Source organism: Syngnathus scovelli, chromosome 1 (assembly GCF_024217435.2).
Source record: "Syngnathus scovelli strain Florida chromosome 1, RoL_Ssco_1.2, whole genome shotgun sequence".
NCBI classification, from domain to species: Eukaryota; Metazoa; Chordata; class Actinopteri; order Syngnathiformes; family Syngnathidae; genus Syngnathus; species Syngnathus scovelli.
In genome coordinates this window covers 24,085,396-24,108,126 of record NC_090847.1, presented here as the reverse complement: position 1 = coordinate 24,108,126, position 22,731 = coordinate 24,085,396, and the positions used below count along the sequence as shown (strand labels likewise).

Here is a 22,731-nt window from a genome sequence, read left to right as displayed (position 1 = left end):
TCAATGTGTAGCCAAATTCATCCTCACAGTGCTGCAGACTGCGGTCCTGGGAAATGAAGTTATACATACCCCCCCCCGAAAAAGTTCAATTTAGGCTTCCAGTGAAAAGACCACCCACACAAGCATTGCTGGGCTTCATTACTTTGTCAACAATTCGTCAAGTAGGCAAATAAAAATGAAAGATGACACATGACTGGCTGTCTAATTCTGAATGTACCAAATGTAATAACATAGCTTAGCTTTGTTTAGGAAATTCATTTTGAAGCTCAGTTAAAGCAGTAAATCCAAATATGACACATAAAATAAATCTCGGCGTTTATCTGGCCCGTCTTCTACACCGTCCACGCAACACTCAGTAATAAATCAACCAAATTAGGTCTTTCAGCTTTCTCAATAACGCTGAGTGCATTTAAGTCAAGTTGGGTCCTAATTATTTAGAATGTTTGAGATACAGACAAAACCAGCTAAAGCACTTGATGTTAAACTGTAAACAATGAGCACAATCATATTGTCTCATTCTTCGATTCGGAGCCTTTGTTTTCTTTCTGCTCTGCTCGAGGCCTGGTGAATGAATGGAGAAGCAAAAACTTCAGCAAGACGCAAGCGATTCAGGATGTCCTTCATTAAAATGAGCGAAGATCAGATGAGAAAGCAGGACAGAAGATAAGCCAGACACTGGTTTTCATTAGCACAATGCTCAGTTGACAGCAACGGGTTCAAGGCATTTGTGGAATTTGCAGCAGTCGTGTCGTCACCAAAGATGCCACGCATTCATCAATGTTGTCAAAATACACTTTAAAAGTCAAACGTTCACACAGGGACTTACGATTTTAATGACTGTAAAAATAAAATTAAAAAGATTTTTTTATTACCTTTTTTCCCCTTCCCATTCACATTAAAGGAATACAACAGATGTTATTGGTTCATGTGGAAAAAAGTGAAGCCATTCGGGGGAGAGAGAAAAAAAAACCATGCAAATTTCAATACATTTGTTTGTAATGTACGCATTTGTGATTGTCTTTTGCTTTCAAACAGCTGGATGTGATTCAACAATCCGGACTCCAAGAAATGAGCTGGAGCCAAGGGGCGGGTTCTGATGAATTTATACCAAGTCAAGGTTAAAACAAAGAAACACCCATCCAACATTCAAACATCTGCACCACAAACGTTTCTTTCTTTTTTTTTTTTTCCTACACGTGGATGAAAAAATGGCCGTAAACATTCTGTACATTCCTCTGCATTTCAAAGCCCATGGTGTCGAGGCTAAAATGATCCATGACAAGATTGAAGAATTTACAATGGAGGTTTTTGCCACTAAACTAAAGGACTTGAGCCGTGAAATGTGTGTGTGTGTGTGTGTGTGTGTGTGTGTGTGTGTGTGTGTGTTAGAATCAAGTGATCAGTGACGGCAACTTACAGGCAAAGCAACAACACAGACAAAAACGTTTTCAGTGTCTCTCACCTGCACAATATTCAACAATGCCAATCGGCTTTAACCACGATTTCTTCCTCTGTTTTTTTTATGCAAAGCCATTTTCGGTGCTCTCGACCTAGACTTGGCTCTTGACTCCTGCCAACGGTCCAGCAGCGCCCTGCTTATCGTGAGCGCCGGAGATCCAGTGGTAACAGTCTGTGTCTGTCTTGCTCCGGGACCGCACAGCGCAGCGGGTACAATAGACGACAGCCAGAACCGCCATTAACACAACGAAGATGCAGATGGGCACCAAGAGGCCCACCAACAGCCAGGTGCTGCTCCGAGTCGACCCCTGGCCCTCCTGGACTGAATTGGAATGTTTGATTGTGGGCTGCTGAGAGGGGATGACCCAGGTGGGCGCATCTTTGGAGGTGGTTGCGACGTCGTGCTCGACCTGCTTTTCTTCCTCCGGGGTCTGTTTTTCTTTCTCCGATGGATTGCGGTGGCTGGAATCAGTCAGCATGTCAGACGCTGTGACTTTATCCTCTGGATTTCCTCGGTTCTGGAGCACAGTTGAGAACCCCGGCCACCAATTCCAAGCGCCTTCTGAGATTGTAGAGGTAGAAGACAAGGGGGAAGGAGTGGTCTCCTCTTCTTCTTCCGGCTCCTCATCTTCATAAGAGTAAAGAGAGGTGCTGGAAATAGTGGTGGGTGCAGGTGTGGTTATGACGGTGGTTGGCAAAAGGTCAGTGTGGTCACCAACATCTTCCTCGTGTGTCTCTGGTGCGGGATGAAACATGTCCTCCTGTGGTGCGCTGGTCACCCAAATTACATCCGAACCCCAAACTTTGGGAGGGTCAGTCAGCCAGTCAAGTGTCCGATCCCCCTCTGGGTCCCAATCGGTCTGACCGGGCTGTGGTGGCCAGTCGTAGTCCAAGGGATCCCACACGGGTGCAGGCTGGGGCGTAAGCCAAGGAAAGGACGGCGTGACGGCCGATCGGTCGGCTATCTTCTGACACGAAGACGAGTCGGACGGGACAAGTTGGTAGCCTTCCTCACAATAGCACTCGAAGCCGCCCTCGTAGTTGACACACATTTGCTCGCAGGTTCCCGGGATCTGGCACTCGTCGGTGTCTTGACACCGACTGCGGTCCTCGGGTTGCGGTGAGAACCCAAAGTGGCAGAGGCAAAGGAAAGAGCCGTCAGTGTTCTCACAGGTCTGTTCGCACGGATCGCTTAGGCATTCGTCCAGATCCTGGCAGGCGCCCTCGTCGTTGAGGCGGTAACCCCGCTGACAGTGACATTCAAAGCTCCCGGGGGAGTTGGCGCAAGCGTGCTCGCAGGGACTCTGGAGACACTCATCCACGTCCAAACAGCCGTGCTCATCCGGAGCCAGCATGTAGCCATCGGGACAGGCGCAGCGGTAGCCCTCGGAAAGAGGCAGGCACTCAAACTGGCAGTTGGCCTCTTGGCAAGCATCGGACAGCACGCAGCTTTGACCGTCGTCTTCCAGTTGATAGCCCTCGGCGCACTCGCAGTACGAGTGCGCGCCAGCTTGCTTGCAGAAATGCTCGCAACCGCCGTTATTCTGCCGGCACCAGTCGTGAGACGCCGGAGGACCGGAACAGAGAGGGGGACCTCTGGACCACCCCACTGAACCGTCTTCCCTTGAGAGACACATTACCGATTGCTGCTCCTTCTCGCAGGGCACGGTTGCCACCGAGCCCAAGGGCACGTGGGTCAGAAGGGTGCTCAGAAGGCCAAACGGTGTGGCGTAGAAGGCGTTGCCCGAGCCCTCGCTCCACAAGGCGGGGCACATTCCTTTGTAGCCATAGTGACACAGATAACCATCCACGGGCACCGAACAGGACCCGTCCAGCCACTTCAAGTTCTCGCTGAGGTCCTGAGTGTTGTACCCCATGACGACGCAGCGTGGCACTGAGCACATGGCGTGCGAGTACTCTCTCTGCCAGTTTGTGTATTCTGTTTCTTGGTCACCAGTAGTCCAGGAGAAACCCCGAAGAGGTCGGGTGGCCGTGCACTGGCGAGGTTGCCGCTGCAGGCCGATCCAAACTTGGACCTTGGTGCGCGACCGTCGCAAGTCCACAGTGGTGAAGAGAGCATGGACAGCGGCGGCATCCACCTCGCGTTTTAAGGTGGCCAAGTTGCCACCCTTCTCCTTGCAGGCCCTCCACGAGTCCAAGAAGGTCTTTCGTTGGAAGTAGACCACCAGGCAGCCGTCCGCATTGCACAGCGCGTCTCGCTCCATCAAGTCCTCGGTCCAGACGCAGGAAAAGCCCCAGAAAAGGAAGGCCAGCAGGGAGGTCAAGAGGGGGGACACAGAACCGCTCACCAGAGAGCCCATCCTTTTTCAGCACACGGTATTCCTTTCCTAGCTGCCGATCGTAGCCTAGTTCAAGTTTTCTTCCGTCATTTGAACTTTTTCTTATGGGAAACGCTCCTCACGCTGCCCGACAGGAACACATCTGAACTCCCCGCAGTCAAACACACGCAGTGCGCAGGAAGGGGAGGGAGGGAGAAGAGAAGAGAGGAGAAGGAGAGGAGGAAACAAAAGTGTTTTTGGAAGATGTGGGAGGAGGGGGAGGGGCTCTGGCGGTGATGTATGTCAGAATGGGGGGGCTAAAGTGAAGACTGTGTCATATGGTTTTCATAAATCTTGATCATGGATGTAGTTTGATACGCTGCCATTTACACCCCCAAAACACACACACAAAGGAGCTAAAGGAGGACACCTGGCTTTATCAACTTCAAGATTGTCCCTTTCCTGCTTGCTGCAAGATTTCATCAATAGACTTTTGTTTTCCTAATTCAATCATTAATCTTCCATTATCGAATCACTGGCCAATGCATCTCGAAACGGAAAGGATCAGAGGACGGGAGGGAGACTATCTTCCTGATCGCACACATCTGCTTTCCTGGTCTAGAAGCACATTTGCACTCAGCCAGAAAGAAGATACAGTTTCTCGCAGAAAAAAAAAACAAAAAAAAAGATCAAGAACAACAATTCCAGCTAATAAATCTCCCTGTTGGTGATGGGGAAGTAGGAAAAGTTGTCAAGGTCAGTGGCGTGGAGGAAGAAGGGCCTCTGGTATTGCTATGAAAACAACCACTCAGTGCTGAAATGGAGACCGAGGTGGATGGGGGTGGGGGAGGTGAGGTGAGGTACGTACTTTTGTGTGAAAGGAATGAGGTAGCAGGGGACAAAAACGTTTCGTCCTGTGAGTCTGCAGAATAAGAAATGATTGGCTGTTTAGAACGCGAGTTGGAGTCCAGTTCCAATGCATGTGTAGAGCGAGACGAGGCAACAACTGAGCTGAGTGTTGAATAAAAATAGCCAAATAACATTCAGCTGATCAGATTTTATTTTATTTTTTTGTTCCCCGGAAAAGCAATCATCTGCATTCAGTGATTTGGCTATTTTCGAAGGAAAAGCAGCTGGCAACCACGGGACAAGCACCAAGTAGGTTGGAATGACTGCAAGACAAGAGCTGCTATTCACGCGCAGACAACACAACGAGAATATTTGGCAGGGAAAAAGCAGCTCAGTGATTAACACTTCCCGCCGACACAATCCCAAGGCGCTTTAAGGATAAAAATTAGCAGCCATTGAACAAACTTTTTTTGCGGTTGAGTAAAACTCAATTCATCAATTTATGTTCCTTGCCACCAATCTGTCGGATATAGTAAATATTGGAAGACCAACACTGATCAGTATAGCTGAAGCTAGCCAGGCTAAGTGCTACAATCATCCAACTCCATCTTATTTTTATACTCTCAGGCTGGCTTAAAGAATAAAATGAATTTAGAATCGACTATTCAGTCTACAATCAAACAGAGTCCGACAAGACCGTTGGTCACGTTTGATTCAGATTGCCAGATTCACCTAATTCTGCGTGCATCCGTTCAAGAATCGGCAACAAAGCTTGAAATTCTTCAACCATCACACTTGGAAGGTGGCTGATCCCTGTGAGGACGTCTGGAACGTTTCCCACGAGTCCAGCACTCCCCGAGTGAGTCACAAGTGGCTGAATGTCCTCAAATTCCGACTCTCTGCCCATGTGATGTTTCTATTCTGCGATTGAAACGCTCGGAGTGCCCCCCCCACCCCCTTCGACTTCAACAGTCTTCCGCTCCTTGTTAATTCCTCCCGCAGTCTCCTCATTTTGGCTCAGCAGGAAATTCCTTTTTACATGCTTAAGGCTAATCAGCCCACCATATGTTTCAAATACACACAAAAAGATCATCTCGGCATTTTCTCGATTGTCTTGGGAGTGTATAGCGTAGATTCATAAAGGAAATCAGCAGTGCAAGATAAGCTGAAGTCGTCGTCGCTGTGCTATGATTGTAACTGAAGTCCAAGTATGTGAGAATGCGAGGTGTCAACAGCACCGCGAGGAGACGTTTAGGTGCTACTCGACACTGTCCATGGTCACAAGCCGCCTGCTGCTACCATAGGAGCGGAGAAGGTGATGAAGTCGGGTGAACCCCAGAAATAACAAACATTTCAAAAGTCCAAGTGAGGCAGAGCAGATGCGAGATGCAGACGTCGCAACAAAAAGTGAACCCTTTTCCCTCGCCAAGTTTCCTGAGACACGTGGGGAGGAAAAAGCAGCCGGTGTTGAATTTCACTTCTAATGGTCACTCCAGATGGACAACAACACCTGGATTTGTATCTAAATGCAAAAACACTTGAGCCTTCATTAGAGGCAAACGCAATCGAAAAGGTCAAAACTGACACCTGATAAAACGTGAGCTGGGGAAAATAGAGAGTCACATCTTGAGTCGATGGCCAGCGGCGACCATAAGCATCAGCAAGCAAAATAGTCCAACAGCTCCAATGGACGTAGAAGAGGTCACCAGTTACACTAACTGACTGCAAATACCTTTGAGCCCAATATACAAGCTTAAGGTGAGACTTGATGGGGGGGGGGGGGGAACTCACATAAGCAGAGGTGTGCTGTCGCCATGGCAACAGACTATGACTAATGTTGTCATTCACATCATAGTCAGGCGTTGTGGAAGATTACAGGGTCCGTTAGCCGCTTGTAGCACTTAACGTGCCTTATTAAGCGTACCGGAGCGATAAGCATCCATGCAAGGTAATGGAGGGGTGGAAGAAAATGTGGCGGGGGAGCGGCAGGCATCGTGGGAGGACGGACTGGACGCCAGCCAGCTCGGCTGTGGGAGAACTCTGGGAAATGTTTATTGTGCTAAAGCTAACGCCCGGGGGGGGGGGAATTGTTCTTGTCGGCCAACATCAAACTGTCCGGCGGAGCTGAGCCGGGATCCCTGAAAATTTCCCTCCAGACGCTTTCCGGGAAATGTTATTTGTTTGAAAGGCGTGATGGTAGAAGATGAGCTGGAATGACGATGGAGTGACCAGCGTGAGAGCATCAAGGCAAGCTAGCTAGAATTTCATTTCGTGGCAGAGGATACACAAATTGGGATGCAACTCCAACACGTCAATCAGCAAGAAACAGCGCTTGGGAATCAACAACATCAGTGCCCTTGATGGCGCAAACCTCCTTATTCTTATACGTACACAAGCATTCCCAGTACTTCAAATACCACTGGGCTAAGGCTGATTGACCCCAAAACATTCTCACGCTCTAAATGGGCCTTTCCCCGAAACACAACAGGAAGTGGAGGTCAAAAGGAGGGAGGGAGGGAGGTAAGGAAGGAGGGTGTCTGCAGGGCTAGTGCCATATATGTCTGTATTTGTATGTCTATGTCAGTGAGGGACTTGCTGCCTTTTCTCAGCATCATTGTATTTATAGCAGCAAGGAGAGCCCCCTCCCCCAATCCCTTCCAGTTCCAGTCAACTTAAGCTCTAAAAATACCCGCAACAAGGGCACCCAAATGTAAATTTGCAGCCATTTACCCGAGAACCTTTATGCCCTAACGTAATAAAATCAACAACCAGCTCAAGTACCTCAAGAATTGCGTTGTTGCCCCCCCAGAGGGAAGATCAACACTGCTGACTTTGTGGCCAGCATTCCTTGCAGTTGTATTCCAAAGTGACCTGCAGCTGCTTTCTCCACTGGTAACTTGTGAAGCTGGAAAGCTCTCAAGTGCGGTCGTTTCAATCGTCCACATTCTCATCACGTCTCCAGCAAAGCTCGAGTGTTTCAAAATATGCGGGATCGTTCATGATAACGGTGCGAGAGCACAAACAAGTGGGAAAGAAGCTGGCTGACATTGATGATTTTCATACGAGGGGACAAAATGGACAACAAAGAGGAGCTGAGTACTCTTCTCCTAACATTGACAGATGCTCCAGTTTTGTGGGAACAAGCTGCACTTGAGGTTGACAAAATTCCATGACGACAGATGACGCTTTCACGCGCAATAAAAACCTGCTTTTTTTTTCTTTTAGGGATGTCGCGTCACCGATAGGTCAAAGGGCAAGGACCCTTCGTCGTCAACTATTCATTGCAGTCCAGGCTGCTATAAAAGCATATTGCCAAAATAAAGCAGTGACTGGCTGTCTGGAAAGTTTTTTTTCTTCTTTGTTTAGACACTTTTGAAAGTACACCCCCGCATCCCCAGGGTCGACTCCTCAAGTCAGCCCCACGTGAGGCCAAAATGCCTTTGTAGGCCTTTTAGCTAATGCTAACCCAGCAAGCAGCGCTATGGTTTTTTTAGGAAGCAACAACAATCAGGAGGAAATTAACTCAATCTTCCAACTCAACGCGAAAAAGCCCGAGGAGATGTAAAACAGACTTTTTTTTTTTTTTTTTTTCTGCCCAGTTTCAGCTTTTTACATCTAATATCGGCCGAGAAACACGCAAGACAATTATGAGGTCCCCACATTCCGCGTTTGATTGATTGCTTTGGAGTGGTCCATCTGGAGCATGACAAGAGCGAACGGCTACGCAAAGCAATAACACAAAGTGAGGAAAAACATTGGCACAATTATATTTATGTTGTCACATGTTTTTTCCACTCAGTCGCAACAATGACGCAACACAATGGAGCTCAGGCTAGATAGATTTGCAAATGCACTAGCTCGGCCTCGCATGTCAAGCGAGCCAACTGAGGGGACCGAGATTAAGTAAACAATGCGGAAAATGTGACCCCCTCATGTAACAAAGGTAGAAAATAGCAAGCGCTTCAAATTGACATGAATTAAGACCAGCCGTGAAGCTATCTTTTCAGATAAGAGATGTAATCGGTGGGGAAAAAAATCATGACGACATGTATAAAATTTATTTACAAACTTTTTTTTACAGATAAGGATTATTTATGTCAAAGAGATCCATTCACATTCCCTGCACTCATCACAAGGGAAAAAAAGACAACCTGGACTCATTGTTGATGAGCACATTTGAAATGTCTCTATTGCCTCTAGAAAAATACGAGAGCTGCTCAAGCTTTGCAAAAATAGATTCCTCTGCTGTCACGCTTTACATCACACCCGAAGCAAGCAAAAATCACATTTCAGTGTTTGTCTTTCCTACCTGATCATTTATACAAAAGTGGTCGGTGACAGTGAAGTACAAGTCAAAAGGAAGCCAAGGACAGAGGGGAAATCGAGTGACGGCGTTTTAGGAGGTGGCATAATGATGTGCGACAGGTGCCACTTAGGGGGAAAGGTTGGACTATCTAATTTTATTTCCAGCAAATGTTTATCTTGGCACAGAAAAGCCTCTTCAAACTGTACCATAAATCAGCCAGCAGCTGCAACACAGCTCTTGATGAATAGTGTTTCTCTGTAATGGACCGGAAAAAAACAACAACAAAAAATGGAACGCTCTCTGATGCCTTCTAGTGTTAGCCTCACACAAAGACCACAACAGCAAACACTCACCACCACCTTTACTCAGGAAATAAAATGCTCATGATTTTCTATTGCTCAATCAGTCAATGTTGTCTTCACAGTACAAGTTTAGCTTATAGAGTGTTTTGCGCTTTTTCTTTCTTTCTTAAAGTTCTTGCTGCCAAAAGCACCGCTGATGTTCCCTATTGGGGATGATTGTGAATGTAAACAAAGTAGTGGTCGCCATTGCAGTATTGCAGACCTGAGCTCTGTATTGTCTTCATCTTGGAGTAAGGTAGAGGACAGACAGACAGACGGACGGACGGACGGACAGACGGACAGAGGGAGGGAGAGAAACAGGCCAGGATCAAGACGAGGCGAGGCAGAGGCTGCTGGAGGAAGAGGCCAAGGTGCACAGCGGTGTGGGGGGGACATAGTAGGACGGGTCGGTGAAGGGGAAGAGGAAAAGGAAGAAGAGGAGGACCCCCAACAGGTAAGACGAAAGGACAGTGTGACGATGGGGGTGCTCCAGAGCCGCACTGATGGCGGGGAAACCCATGTAGTTACAGAAGGAGTGGCAGAGTACCGGACCCACCAGGTGACCTGGAAACAAGGGAGACGCACGAGTGGATGGAAACTCACAACCGTCGCGCACACACAACATCCTTGCGAAGATGAAAAAACAGAGACGCCGCCTCGTTTATTTAATCCACTTCATTTTGTCGTCTTCTGCTACTAATTCTTATTCATAAAATAATAATCGACCTTCAATTATTACTTATTGTTCTTGTTATTCATTTCTCACTTTTCTACTTTTATTGCTCCCTTCTTTGTTACTCACGTGCAATGTTCTCTTTTGTGAGCTACTGAGTTATTGATCTTATTAGTTTTCGGGGGTTTTCACCGCTGTGTATCTGCGCGGGGTGACAGTACTGAACATTTCTTACCTGTTCTCATCAAGACGAAGGCTGTGTAGGCCCCAAACACGGCTGTGTAGGAAAACTGGAACACTGCGGTTGGACGAGACAATGGTTATAAGATTAGCATTGTCGTGTGTCAGAGGATGGGCAGAATATGACTCGCCTGCTGAAAGGAAGATTCCTGACAGCGTCCCCTGCCGAAAACGCAGCAGCTCAATCACGTGATGGAAGTGAGCTGCAAGACAACAACAACGCGTCATCGTAAAGTAAAGAGGACTTTTTTGCTCTCTTCTCGGCTCAACTCACCCACTCCAAAGAAGAGCGGGCACGTAAGGATGGCGAGAGCCGGGCCAAAGCAGGGCACCAACATGGGCAGCATGCAGGCCCTGAACACCAGCTCTTCTGTTAACGGAGCCACCACCTGGTTCCTCAACCAGCGCATGTCACTGAAGCACACCACCCAGAAGTACGGGTCTGCGAGACGGAATTGTCAACATGTCAACGTTCCCAGCAAAAAGTCACACGCGCCAACTCACCGAGGGCCACCCGGATGCCGTCCACGAGGCTCCAGGGACAGTCCATAGCCAACTGCGTCAGGGGGCCCAGAAAGAGGACCTACAGTACATTTGAGTTATTTTTAGGTATACTTTTATTTCATTTTAACTTCTATAACACCTGGCTTTCACCTTAGTGGAGTCCCAAAATGGAAATCCCATCTTAACACGCTTTGACGTTTGGACTTGTGCCATCTTACCATGGTCAGCAGTAGAGGAAAGATGACAGCAGGGACAAAGCCTTCAAAGCGGATCCCCATGATCGCCAGAAGTGATGGCCCCATCTGAGATACACACGCAAAGTGATAGAACTGGACCAAGCCACAATAACTCTCCATCTTCAACCCACTTACCCTGATGCCTGTGAATTCCCTCCATGCCCACACAAAAAGAGGCGACGCGCCTGAGACGATTAACACGCTGGTGAACCGCCGCTTGATGACAGTCGGGTGGTCCCTGACAATAAATAAAAAAATAAATAAACAAACAAGCAAAAACACACACACTTTTGATCCCTAGCGGAAGGAAGAAAGTGCTACAGCAGTTTGGACAAAACAACATTCATTTAAAAAATCGCAGTACGTGCGATTCTAATTGAGTTAAGGCTAAAGTGACGCGAAATATCGGCATAATTAAACATTACAAAAAGGCATCGTGGTTTGGAGAAGTACTTTCTACTACTGGCTATTTTAGTGTACTGTTCGGACATCATTTGGGAAGTCAACACACTCACACCATCTAACGACTTACCTGGGCAGCTCACTCCTCCACACGTACAAACTTCCAACGTAAGAGCAGGCGAGCAGCAGACAGGACAACACCGACACTACGGCTATGTTCATACTGCAAGTCAATTACGATCTCCCCCCCGATGTGTCCTGTATCTGATGTTTTTCCATTTCAATCTGAACAGGACATGTTTTCCTCCAACTACGATCGGGCGGCTTTCGTGTCTGAATAAAAATCGGATATGTATCAACGCAAAAAATAGCTGTGAGACCAAATAGAAGATTCAACTCGATCAACTAAACAACGAAGAGGATACGAAAATAGTGCGTACGACCTTTTCGGCACATTAGTTGACGTTATTAGCTAAACGGCTACTTTCTCGGACGCTGGTCGATACCGTCATCGGTCTGCTTCCTCTTTGCTTTTGGGCAGTTGACAGCACTGCCACCTGCTGGCCATAACTGCGCAGCACAATCTTCCGGAAATGGACGGCTGAGTGAGAAATTCTGATCAAATGAAATTATGTAGAGCTGTGAGGAATTTAAAAAACACCCCAAACAATTTTGGTATCATGCTACTTCCCCAAAAAAAATACTTTGACGTAAGTTATACTGTATAATAATAATAATAATAATAATAATAATAATAATAATAATAATAATAATAATAATAATAATAATAATAATAATAATAATCGTAATAGTAATAATGATAATAATAATAATAAATAATAACGCCCGCGCCCTGAGTTCAGAAAATTGACAAATATATTGATTTTCGTTTTATTGGTTTTATTCAACATGACTTAACTAGAGGTGGATCAGTGGAGCACTGATTAGCTCGTCCGCATCACAGTTAGGAGGGTGCCGGTTCGATTCCACCTCTAGCCCTCCCCGTGTGGAGTTTGCAGGTTCTCCCCGTGCCTGCGTGAGTTTTCTTCTGCAGGCACTTGGGTTTCCTCTCACTTCCCAAAAACATGCATGGTCGGCTGATTGAGCACTGTGAATGCGAGTACGGATGGTTGTTCGTCTGTGTGCCCTGTGATTGGTTGGAAATCGGTTTAGGGTGTCCCCCGCCTACTGCCCGATGACCGCTGGGTTAGGCTCAAGCACGCGAAGATAAACAAGCTTTCGGCCGCGTATTTATAGATAGGAATTTACCGACTTCTTTGAACGCAACACCAATTTCCCCATCTCTCCAGGAGAGGAGAGAGTGAGTGGGCGAACGAGCGAGCGAGCGAGCGAGGGGCTCTTGATCCTCACGTCCCTTCTTCCCTCTAGGCGGGACTGACGTGGACTGTCAGGAGCCCCAATTCACAAGGAGGAATTCCAAAGCGTTTTGCGATTCCCGTTGGAAAAGCTCAGCGCGTACGTGAGTCGTTTGACGCGTTTGTTTTTGTGCCACTGTGGCAGAGGGCGTCCGCGAAAGCAAATGGCAGCTCAGCGGCGGCCTGGCTGTCATCGGCTCCATTTGTGCCCGACATTAACGTCGCATTCATGTCTTGTCGCATCCGGAATTGCAGCTGCTCTTTTGGGTGGGGGTGTATGGATGCGCGCGCGCGCGCGTGCTGATGTTTTTTGGAAACGGAATCCCCAGCGTGCGCGTGCGTGCGTGGCAGGCCGCGTGTACAAAAACAAAGGAAGCGTCTGCACATGTTAAGCCAGTCAGTCGTAGAAGACTTGTGAAGACAAAAAGCTCACTGGACGCCCTTGTCGTCGTCACAGGCGTTTAATGGCCTATTGATCAAGTGACTCCATCCCTCTCCTCCTCCCCCTTATCATCATCTTTTGAGAATGACGAGGAGGACGTTTTGTGGGCTTGGTCTTGAGGATCAAATGTGCTCAAAACGGCTGATGCTGCTCCTGTCAATGCTCAGGACCACACTGCTGACACGAAGGGCGGAAAATGTGGTTCTTGGCACCTTGAGATACGAGTTGTATGTATTCCTTGGCTTCACCAGAAACCCAAATTTGTATCTCAAACGATCCGTCCCCAGTGAAAAGAAGGGAAATGCTGTCTTTGCTTTTTGCATTTAAGCCAGTGAGGGCTGTTCTTAAGTCAACATAGTTTGCGTGCAAGTCTCTTTGGTTGCGCTTTTCTGTGCAAACTTCAGCAAGGAGTGGCACGACAAAGCCTGAAAATAAAGGAGAAGACTGTCTTTAGTCACAAAGGAGGATCCTGATCACCACGGCAACACCAGGGATGCTTCTCGTGTGATGAAAACTTTGTGACGACAAACGTTTGGATGTTCTTCTCGTCAGCTCGGCCCTGAAAGTTCAACAAGAGAAATAAACAGCAGCTAGCTTTGACCGAGGTTCCAGCCAATGCGGACATTTCCAAGTCCTCTTACGTACTTGATGACCTTTGACCTTTTACTTGTCTGGCATCCATTTTTTATTACCCAAAGTTTGTTTCTTCAGGCCTGGCGGCTTTTCATCCTGCTAGTCAGCGGTGCGAGAAATGCTGAATTTCGGAGCTTTCCAGAGAAACGAGAATTGTGTGGGAGGCACGTAGCAGTCTTCATCTTACATAATGTGCAACAGACACACATGCACGCTTGATGCTATGAAATGCAAACGCGTTTTCTATTTCCATTCAAGGTCAGGAGAAGTACTATGTCACGTCGTTTGTCACCTGGTTGCAGAGTAAATTTCCACGGCTTGCTTTGTATTTGGGATGGCTTTAACAAAAGAGGACTTTCTGAGTGGCTCTCCTCTTCCTTTGTCTTGTCTATTTCATCCTCCCTTTCCCACCCCCGAGACACGACAGTGGCTTGATTAGAAAAAAGCGTGGCCATCCATCACCCTGGCTGTTGCCGTCGTACGCACACGAGGAAAGCCTTGCAAGGCCGAGCTCGCGCCTCGTCTCCCTCACGCTTCTCCCTTTCCTTTGGTGTTTTTGTGGGGAAACGCGCAATCACCTTTTGCCGCCTTCCATCCCTCCTCTCCCCCCACGAGCAGATGGCATTTGTGCAACCATCGTGGGAATAGCAGCATGTCAGCGTCACGAAGGAAGGCTTGGATGCGTTCTTGTCCGGGCTCCTCCTTTGCCCCCCCACCCCTCCAATTTCCAGGCAGGCTAATAAAATGGCCTCCGACTGGCCGTCCTCTGACGGTGAAGATCTTCTCAGCTCTTCTTCATCCAATCGAACATAATAAGAGGTCACCCGTAGTTGCGTTCATGGTCACATTTCGACGTGGTCGCCTTACTGTTGAACAGGAAATCGCGATGACTGTCTGATCGGCTTACAAGGAGGATAAAGTGTCGACCGTCTGTTTGTGGCTCGTCATGCTTCTGAGTGGAGGTGCTGTGCACGGCAGAAGAGACGCTGAGGTGCTAACTGTGTGCCCCTCCTCCCCAGCAGCAGTCCCCGGTGGTGGCCAGTGGGCATGGTTTTGGAGGGTAGCTCCGAGGCACTGTGTCCCCCCCCGTCGCTGGAGCTGCGCCCATCCTGCAACAAGAGCCAGCCCTCGCCCCCTTTGGGCTCCAGCTCTCAGCTTCCGGACGAAGTCTTTCCCGATGACAGGGAGACCGTCACGTACGGCGAGCTCATCGTCTTGGGGTGAGACGCCCAAATTTGTGATTACGGTTTGTCGCTGATGAGGTTCGCTTGTTTAGAGCGCATCCAAATGAGACAATGATTCCAGCTTTTTCGGAGTTTAGCCAGATAAAATTGTTTTCAACTTGCATTGTACAAATTCAACAATAGGGGCCCCCGAGATTGACCTCTGGAGAACTCCTCGGGTCAGAGCTATTTGTTTAACCAAAACTCCAGAGGTCCATTACGCATCATAGCCCTTTTTGCAGTGATGTCATGGTGGACACAGGATGGAAATTTGGAACTTGAAAAAAGGTTTGGGACTTGATAGTTTGTGCGATCTTTTGCAGGCACAATGGCTCGCTGGCCAGCGGAGACAAAGGTCGCAGGAGGAGTCGCCTGGCCCTTTATAAGAGACCAAAAGCCAATGGGGTCAAACCTGATGTCATCCACAACATCTCAACACCTCTTGTGTCCAAGGTAACTAACACAACACCCGGAGCGTTTTGCTTTGACCAAAGCGGGGAGATTGAAGTTGCCTTGGCTTGAGCACGATGCTGGACGCTTGTTATTTTCTCTGGCAGGCACTCAGCAACAAAAGCCAGCACAGCATCTCATACACGCTCTCTCGTAGCCACTCGGTCATTGTGGAGTACACGCATGACACAAACACCGACATGTTCCAGGTGAGTGTGACAAGCACGCAACGCGTGACGGGAGCGTCCGACAAATCTGAGTGACTCGTCGCATTTGTTTCCCGCCAGATCGGCCGCTCCACGGAGAGCATGATCGACTTTGTGGTGACGGACACATCCGGCGGGGGCGGCGGCTGCGCCGGCGGGGAGGGGGGCGCAGGTCAGTCGGCGCAGAGCACCATCTCCCGTTACGCCTGCCGCATCATGTGCGAGCGCAACGCCCCCTACACGGCCCGCATATACGCCGCCGGCTTTGACTCCTCCAAAAACATCTTCTTGGGGGTGAGTGAGGCATTCTCATGGTCGTGTGATTGCAACTCATTGATGAAGATTGATGGCGAGCCAACTGTGCCTGTACAAACGGCTGCTATCTCATGTCGAAATCAGCACGCGCTCGACTCACTTGGAAATTTCTCCAGTTACGAGCCGTCGCTTAATGGATTTTTTGGGGGGTTTGACTCGCGATCCGAAGTTTGGCAGTCAACCTTACGCCAAGGAACAGTTTGGTAGCTAGAACTAGTCAACAAAAAGAGGCTTCATCCATTTGTTGAAAGGGTGACACGTGACAGCGGCACTGATCTAATAATAGCTTTCTCAAGTCAGCATGACATCAATCTATGCAAAATTCATCAGAGGCCCCTCGCACGAACACACGCACCCAGACGAGCCGCGCCTTTCAATTCTGCGCCAACCATGACATGGCTCTGGTCCCTGCAATTTGTGCACAAAATGTTTTGCTTTGATTGAGAGCTCATTTGAATGAGTTTATTCTCAGGCGTGGGTGAACCTTTCGGCATGAGTCACTACAGCACAGGACTAAATACAAGGGCACCCACCTGTCATCCACCTCCACCATCTTCCCTTCCCATGTTTCCTCCTCACCTTGACGTACATGTTTTCCTCCACCTCTCGGCAGGAACGCGCCGCCAAGTGGAGGACGTCGGACGGCTTGATGGATGGACTGACCACCAACGGCGTGCTGGTCATGCACCCGGCCGGCGACTTTGTATCCGAGCCGGCTCCGGGCGTCTGGAGGGAAATTTCCGTCTGCGGCAATGTCTTTGCGCTGAGGGAGACCCGATCGGCACAGCAGAGGGGAAAATTGGTACGGGTTGATGGCAATGTGTGGCGTTAGGAGAGTGTCATAAGCAGGGGCGGAGCTACAAGCTGGTCAGGGCTTGTTTGATATACTTGACAATATAGGAACTATCGAATCCTTCAGATTTGGCAAGGTGGTTAACAACAATGTGTCGGATTTATAAGACGTTTTTATTTTCCACTGTGTTGCTTTTATCATCACGTAGCAGTTTGTCTTACGAGCGCGGACCAGCAGGATTTGGACAACCGACGGCTTTCAACTCGCTGATCTTTCCCCGACGCAGGTGGACAACGAGTCCAACACCCTCCAGGACGGCTCCCTGATCGACCTGTGCGGGGCTACGCTGCTGTGGCGGACTCCCAGCGGCCTGCGCCGCACACCCACCCTCAAGCAGCTGGAGTCCCTGCGCCAGGGGCTGAACGCCGCTCGGCCGCAGTGCCCCGTGGGCTTCAACACCCTGGCCTTCCCCAGCCTGGCCCAGCGCGAAATCGTGGACAAGAAACAGCCCTGGGTGTACGTCAACTGCGGCCACGTGCACGGCTACCACAACTGGGGCTACCGCAAGGAGAAAAGCCCCGCTGGGCCAGGGGGCACGGCCCCGGCCCCCACGGGCGAGAGGGAGTGCCCCATGTGCAGGCGGGTGGGACCCTACGTGCCGCTGTGGCTGGGCTGCGAGGGGGGCTTGTATCTGGACGCCGGAGCGCCCACCCATGCTTTCTGCCCCTGCGGCCACGTTTGCTCCCAAAAGACAGCGGCGGGATGGAGTCAGATCCCGCTGCCGCACGGCACGCACGCCTTCCACGCCGCCTGCCCCTTCTGCGGGACCTGGTTGACGGGAGAGCGGGGACACATTAAACTCATCTTCCAAGGCCCCGTCGACTGAAGCCATCATGACGCCGCATCTGGACACATCACTTTGGTTTGCTCCGTCACCACGCTCATATCCCCGAATCACCTTTGAAATCAAAAACAATTCATTCGTTCCAACAATAAAAACAAACAAATGCAATTCCTTTTTAACACGTGAAAGCCAGACTGAGGGACCACGTGGTACATTGTGTGTGTGTGTGTTTGCAAAATTTGTAAATAAATTATGTGGACATGAGTGTGACACTGATTTGTGTGTCACAAACATCACCAGATGATGTCAAGTTTTGTAAGGTAGGTGCTGATTATGCCGCACAACTTCAAGCTGTATCCCACACGCCCCACCATGCTAAAAATAACTCAAGGTCAGCAGAAGAACAAGAGAGGAAATAAGAGAAAATAACTACCAGGCTCATTTGAATGTATCAATAGTTGTCCAGTGATACATCAAGTAAACAAAAGCTAGTAAGTAAATCTCCTCAGTAGCAGTTGGCATTAAATTATTGCAGTTTGAATCATTTGCTTTAGAAATAAAAGCCTTAATTTACATTTTTTAGTCAGGAAATTTTACACATAGGAGGTTAAAGGTCGTTTGAACATCCCTACTTAGTACATCCAAGGCCAACTGGGTGGGAGTTAGTGTCAATTGCAAACTTGCGTAATGGTCAAATGACCTTTAAGTGAAAACAAGATGACTTGTGGGATCACAAATCAAACTAAAGATTCAACAGATTAAAAAAAAGCAAGTAACTATGATTCAATGGGTCCAACTATAAAAATGGATAGAAATAAAGAAAACAGGGTTGCTGTGGCAATAGCAGATCTGGTGTTAAAAAACAAAACAAAAAAACAGGACCATTTCTACAAAAAGACAATTTCTATTGTTGAGCTTTTTCATCATTTTATTATATAGTTATTTATAATATGTACAGACAAACATTGTCAAAAATCAGCAGTAGACAGCACCAAGTGAACAAGCAAAACAAAAAAGTGACTGACAGGTGCCAGATTTGTGTGCGCATGTACTTGTTTTTTTTTCTTGTTTTCTGTTTTTAAACAAGTCCATGAAGATGTGTACAAAAGCCGTGGACGTTACCTGCTTTGAGACACGTGTACAACTACGGAATCAAAGTTTGCGTAAATAATCAATGAAAACGTTAAAATCAGTAGAAGAGCAAGTCGAAACAAGTTAAGCAGTCATCAAAGCACAACATCCACTAAATGTCCGGCATCTGCTGGAATGACACCCGTGTGACAATTGTCCAAATAGGTCAGGAATGTTTTGACTCAGTCCTGCTCCATTACAACATTAACCCACCCAAAAAAGAATTCACATTTATGCTCTTCCTCGCCAATGTCCTCAAACAGAAGCCGCTGCTCTACTCATTTGCAGACGAGTCGAGAGATCATACCTAGTCCGGAAAACCAAGACCAGTCCGTCCCAGAAACGTCCTTACGCTTCAAAAGCATCAGCGAGCCTACAAGTCGAGCTTCTGTTCGGCACTGCACGTCAACGCCAGAGGAAAGACAAATGAGACTTTTTTTGCTATGTAGTCACAACTTTTCAAGGTCCTTGGTCATAAGCCAACATTATCAATACTAGAGCGCACTCAAATAAACAACTAACAGACAAGAGTAAAGAGCAGTTTCAGTTGGACAACATGTCTCAACTTCAGCGACATCATCCTGAGCCTGGCACGGCGGCTCACGCGAGAAACCAAAGTGGAATCGAAGGACCCCAAAGACACACGGAAGATTATCGCAAATGGGAAGACCCCACCGACAGCAATTTGTTTTGCCCTCGTAGTGCAAAGAGCCGAGCCACCACCTGGTTCTGGATGGAAACAAATTCACGCGGCCTTGGATTGGGTTGATACATGCCCAAGCAAATCTTTCCTCTCCAGCAGGAGCGCAAATGTTTGCATGCGCTCGTTGCGGAGAGGACAGGACAAAAGAGGCCAGATGCTTGCACCTGTGCACTAAGCAGATTTGGGCTGATAAGATGGCGAAGGGGCAGAAAAAAAGAAAAAGGGTGTGGGAGTGTCGTCAAATTGCATTGAAAAAAAACAAAAAAAAGGCGTGCTAAATGTGGGATAACCGTAGAAGCAACAGACAAGGACCAAGTGGACTTTGCAAAGTGAACAAACCAGCCCCCCCCCCCCAACCAACCTTGTGTGAGGATGCCGGGGGCAATCCAAAATAATCATCTAGCAAAACAATGTGGCCGGTCCAGGTCAGATGGAGATGACGGATGGAGGCACACAGAGGAAAGCACAGGGGGGTGGGAATCAATTGACACCAGAGAGAGTGGTGAAGGTGGGGAATTAGGCGGGAGTTTGGGCCCCCCTTTAACAGCAGCCTCCCCCCGACTGCCTGACGGGGGTGCTCTCGATTTTCAGATTGGGCCTGTCACCGCCCGCCGTGGCCCCGGGGCCCATGCGCTTCTTGATCTCCGCCGCCATGGTCATGAAAGCCTGTTCCACGTTGGTGGCGTTCTTGGCGCTCGTCTCCAGGAAGGGGATGGACAAAGAGTCGGCAAACTCCTGCCGGAGGGAGAGTAGCAAACGTTGGCGACAACATTCCCAGCGGGTCTCGACTCTGTTTCCATCACTTATTTGAACTGGACTGTGGTACTCTGCTTTCAAACACGTCGTTTTGTTTTTAGTTTTAAATAAGTAACAGTTTTCAACAAAAATGCAGCAATGGCACACAGAAATACTTTCTTTAAAATCAGCTGTCATTGTTTTCGGGGGAAATTTTACATATCAAGGAAAGTGAAGGAAAAGTCAAAACACCCTTTGTCGTGCGTGTGAGCCAATAAAGAGAAGAGTGCAACGTGTGGCTGCGGACCCACCTTGGCAGTTGTGTAGTCCACCACTTTCTTTGTGGTCAGGTCACACTTGTTGCCCACCAGAAGCTTGTTGACATTTTCGCTGGCATATCGGTCGATTTCCTGGAGCCACTGCTTGACGTTACTGTAAGACTCCTGTGACGGTCGTCACGCCTCAAGTTTGTACTTCATAGACCACCAGAGGGCACCAGACAAAGTCTCACTGATCACCTACCTGGTCTGTCACGTCGTACACTACGATGATGCCATGCGCGCCGCGGTAGTAGCTGGAGGTGATGGTGCGAAACCTCTCCTGGCCCGCCGTGTCCCACTGATAAGAGGTACGGGACACGTTAACACGCTAATTAGGCCGCTTGTCGATGTTGGCGGGTGCGTGCATGCTTGCGTACTCACAATCTGCAGTTTGATGGTCTTGCCATCCAACTCGATGGTTCGGATCTTAAAGTCCACCCCAATGGTGCTGATGTAACTCTCCGTGTAGGTGTCATCCTGCAAGGAACGCAAAGATAAGATTAGAAGAACGCTGTTTGCCCGGCTGGTGACACAGGTGCGGCACTCACGGCAAAGCGGAGCAAAAGGCAGGATTTGCCAACTCCGGAGTCCCCAATAAGCAGAAGCTTGAACAGATAGTCGCTGGAAGGAGCAAAACACACCAGTCATCTCCATGCGTTCATTAGCAACGCGGCTACCAACATCGACATTTTATGATCATTCATGGCCAACGATAAAATTAAACAGCGAAACAAATGACAATGTTAGCGATGAGCAATGTTCGTTGTGAAGAAACCAGAGAACAAGTGTGGCATTTACATGCACGCGGAGGAATTCGGTGACAAGAGCGGGTGTGTGTCTCTGTTTCATTTCAGGCTGGTTGCTCAGGCATCAAACATCTGCCACTTGCAGTATCATCTATCCGACCGCTACAGTCGGCTCACCTTCCTCCACCGGGCTTATTATGGACAAGTCAAGTTTTGTTGAAGTCACCTGTTCATTCATTTTGCAGACAAGTATGACTGATGAGGCAATAAACTAACCAACTTAATTTCTCATTGCCTATCGGTGACAGCGACGTATAGTGACAGGCAAACAATGCCATACTCTGCCACTAGGTGGCAGACGGGCCAACGAACTTGTGTGTACCTGTACAGCGGTTGTATTTTATAAAGCACAATAATCGAAACGGAAGCTAATGGGTCAAATTTTCACATCAGTGTACATCAGTTGAAACTGGACCTTCATTAAGTCAAGATTTATAGTTTTTTTTTTTTTTTTCCAGACATTTTTCCTCGATGTAAATTATTGGCTTAGATTCAATGCGGTTTAGAAAACACTTGGGTTGTACGTGTGTTGCGTTTCGTTCTAGTTGTGGCGTCAAATCCTCGCGAGGTAGTCATCTGACACTTCCGGATGAAACGCCCAGTCGGCCAGCGCCGACGTCAAACGAACATGGAATTAACGAGACATTAACGTCAACGACGTAGGACAGTCGCATAGCAGCGAGCGTGTCCGCTTACGAGGTGAAAGCGAATCGACAGGTCCAAACTTACTATTCGGGATTCATGGTCTCACTGCTGTCGCCGCCTAGACTCGACACTTCCTTTTTTCTTCCGTCCTTGCTTTCCTTCTTTCTTCCTTCCGACTCGGGCAAAATGGCTCGTAGGTTCAGTCGTCGAGGGACTCGAATGAACGTTTTTCGTGCTCCCGTCACCGTTACTCGGTCACCATTTGATCATATAATGCTCATTCCTCGTCGTTGGATTGCGGCCCGGTGATATTTGACGAGTTCTCGCTAGTGTGACGGTGTTAGACTCGCTTTTCCTTCTTTCTGCGACCGTTGGTCAGTCGAAGCCCCAAGTGCCTGATCGCGCATGAGCGGAAGTGACGTAGGTTGACGTGTCGTTACAGACCAAGCGGCCCACGATTTGTAGACATTTATTGAGGAACATATACGGTTTGGTTGTTAATCACAATATAAAATCAAGTCCCTTCCGAAATTCCATACACACGATTCCAAAAAGAGTCACTCAAAATATTTTTGTTTTAAATGGAAACCAGCCAGTAAATTCGTACCAAAATAAATAATTTAAAAAATGTCACAACTATTGCTTTCGTCACTTTAATGTAAAAAACAAACAAACTTGTACTTCACGTACAATATGTAACCACATTATTTGCACAATCAAATGACGATAGCTGATGACACAGGTTCGCAAGTTGGTGCATTTGTCTCACAGTTCAGAGGTTATAAATTCGATTCCTCTCTGTGTGGAGTTTGCATGTTCTC

At 48.2% G+C, this 22,731-nt stretch overlaps 4 protein-coding genes across 7 annotated transcripts; 1 reads left to right on the top strand and 3 right to left on the bottom strand.

Moving 5' to 3' along the window:
* Positions 1 to 846: 846 nt before the first annotated feature.
* cd248a (CD248 molecule, endosialin a) lies at positions 847 to 8,468 on the bottom strand. Its single transcript, XM_049723452.1, has one exon. The coding sequence runs from the start codon at positions 3,777 to 3,779 to the stop codon at positions 1,551 to 1,553; it is 2,229 nt and encodes a 742-aa protein (XP_049579409.1). The 5' UTR covers positions 3,780 to 8,468; the 3' UTR covers positions 847 to 1,550.
* A 154-nt stretch (positions 8,469 to 8,622) lies between these two features.
* Positions 8,623 to 11,839, bottom strand: rce1a (Ras converting CAAX endopeptidase 1a). Its single transcript, XM_049728642.2, has 8 exons — positions 11,419 to 11,839; positions 11,022 to 11,124; positions 10,869 to 10,952; positions 10,651 to 10,729; positions 10,421 to 10,588; positions 10,278 to 10,349; positions 10,142 to 10,204; positions 8,623 to 9,797 (listed from the first exon to the last, which is right to left on the bottom strand). The coding sequence occupies exons 1-8, from the start codon at positions 11,508 to 11,510 to the stop codon at positions 9,562 to 9,564; spliced, it is 897 nt and encodes a 298-aa protein (XP_049584599.1). The 5' UTR covers positions 11,511 to 11,839; the 3' UTR covers positions 8,623 to 9,561.
* A 658-nt stretch (positions 11,840 to 12,497) lies between these two features.
* peli3 (pellino E3 ubiquitin protein ligase family member 3) lies at positions 12,498 to 17,834 on the top strand. 4 transcript variants are annotated; one of them, XM_049762334.2, is made up of 7 exons: positions 12,498 to 12,768; positions 14,762 to 14,959; positions 15,286 to 15,415; positions 15,520 to 15,621; positions 15,700 to 15,912; positions 16,547 to 16,735; positions 16,935 to 17,834. In XM_049762334.2, exons 2-7 carry the CDS (start codon positions 14,787 to 14,789, stop codon positions 17,610 to 17,612), a joined length of 1,485 nt encoding a protein of 494 aa, XP_049618291.1. In that variant the 5' UTR covers positions 12,498 to 12,768; positions 14,762 to 14,786; the 3' UTR covers positions 17,613 to 17,834. The 4 variants fall into 4 exon arrangements, with proteins under 4 accessions (XP_049618291.1, XP_049618288.1, XP_049618309.1 ...); XM_049762331.2 differs by having other exon boundaries at positions 12,501 to 12,764; XM_049762352.2 differs by having other exon boundaries at positions 12,507 to 12,764; positions 15,700 to 15,790; positions 17,013 to 17,834.
* A 637-nt stretch (positions 17,835 to 18,471) lies between these two features.
* On the bottom strand, positions 18,472 to 22,331 carry rab1ba (zRAB1B, member RAS oncogene family a). The gene is made up of 6 exons (XM_049762361.1): positions 21,995 to 22,331; positions 21,008 to 21,080; positions 20,841 to 20,936; positions 20,662 to 20,757; positions 20,451 to 20,582; positions 18,472 to 20,139 (listed from the first exon to the last, which is right to left on the bottom strand). Exons 1-6 carry the CDS (start codon positions 22,006 to 22,008, stop codon positions 19,945 to 19,947), a joined length of 606 nt encoding a protein of 201 aa, XP_049618318.1. The 5' UTR covers positions 22,009 to 22,331; the 3' UTR covers positions 18,472 to 19,944.
* Positions 22,332 to 22,731: the final 400 nt, after the last annotated feature.

What these genes read in the sequence shown, in the direction of transcription:
- peli3 (XM_049762334.2), top strand. Translation starts at nt 14,787, where the DNA reads ATGGTTTTGGAGGGTAGCTCCGAGGCACTGTGTCCCCCCCCGTCGCTG. An exon ending in CAACACCTCTTGTGTCCAAG is followed by an intron (nt 15,416 to 15,519) that starts GTAACTAACACA and finishes TTTCTCTGGCAG; the next exon opens with GCACTCAGCAACAAAAGCCA. An exon ending in CCAAAAACATCTTCTTGGGG is followed by an intron (nt 15,913 to 16,546) that starts GTGAGTGAGGCA and finishes ACCTCTCGGCAG; the next exon opens with GAACGCGCCGCCAAGTGGAG.
- rce1a (XM_049728642.2), bottom strand. Translation starts at nt 11,510, where the DNA reads ATGAACATAGCCGTAGTGTCGGTGTTGTCCTGTCTGCTGCTCGCCTGC. An exon ending in GGGAATTCACAGGCATCAGG is followed by an intron (nt 10,953 to 11,021) that starts GTAAGTGGGTTG and finishes TGTGTATCTCAG; the next exon opens with ATGGGGCCATCACTTCTGGC. An exon ending in CTTCGTCTTGATGAGAACAG is followed by an intron (nt 9,798 to 10,141) that starts GTAAGAAATGTT and finishes CCTTGTTTCCAG; the next exon opens with GTCACCTGGTGGGTCCGGTA.
- rab1ba (XM_049762361.1), bottom strand. An exon ending in AGACCATCAAACTGCAGATT is followed by an intron (nt 20,758 to 20,840) that starts GTGAGTACGCAA and finishes ACCTCTTATCAG; the next exon opens with TGGGACACGGCGGGCCAGGA. An exon ending in TGTACGACGTGACAGACCAG is followed by an intron (nt 20,583 to 20,661) that starts GTAGGTGATCAG and finishes CGACCGTCACAG; the next exon opens with GAGTCTTACAGTAACGTCAA.
- cd248a (XM_049723452.1), bottom strand. Translation starts at nt 3,779, where the DNA reads ATGGGCTCTCTGGTGAGCGGTTCTGTGTCCCCCCTCTTGACCTCCCTG.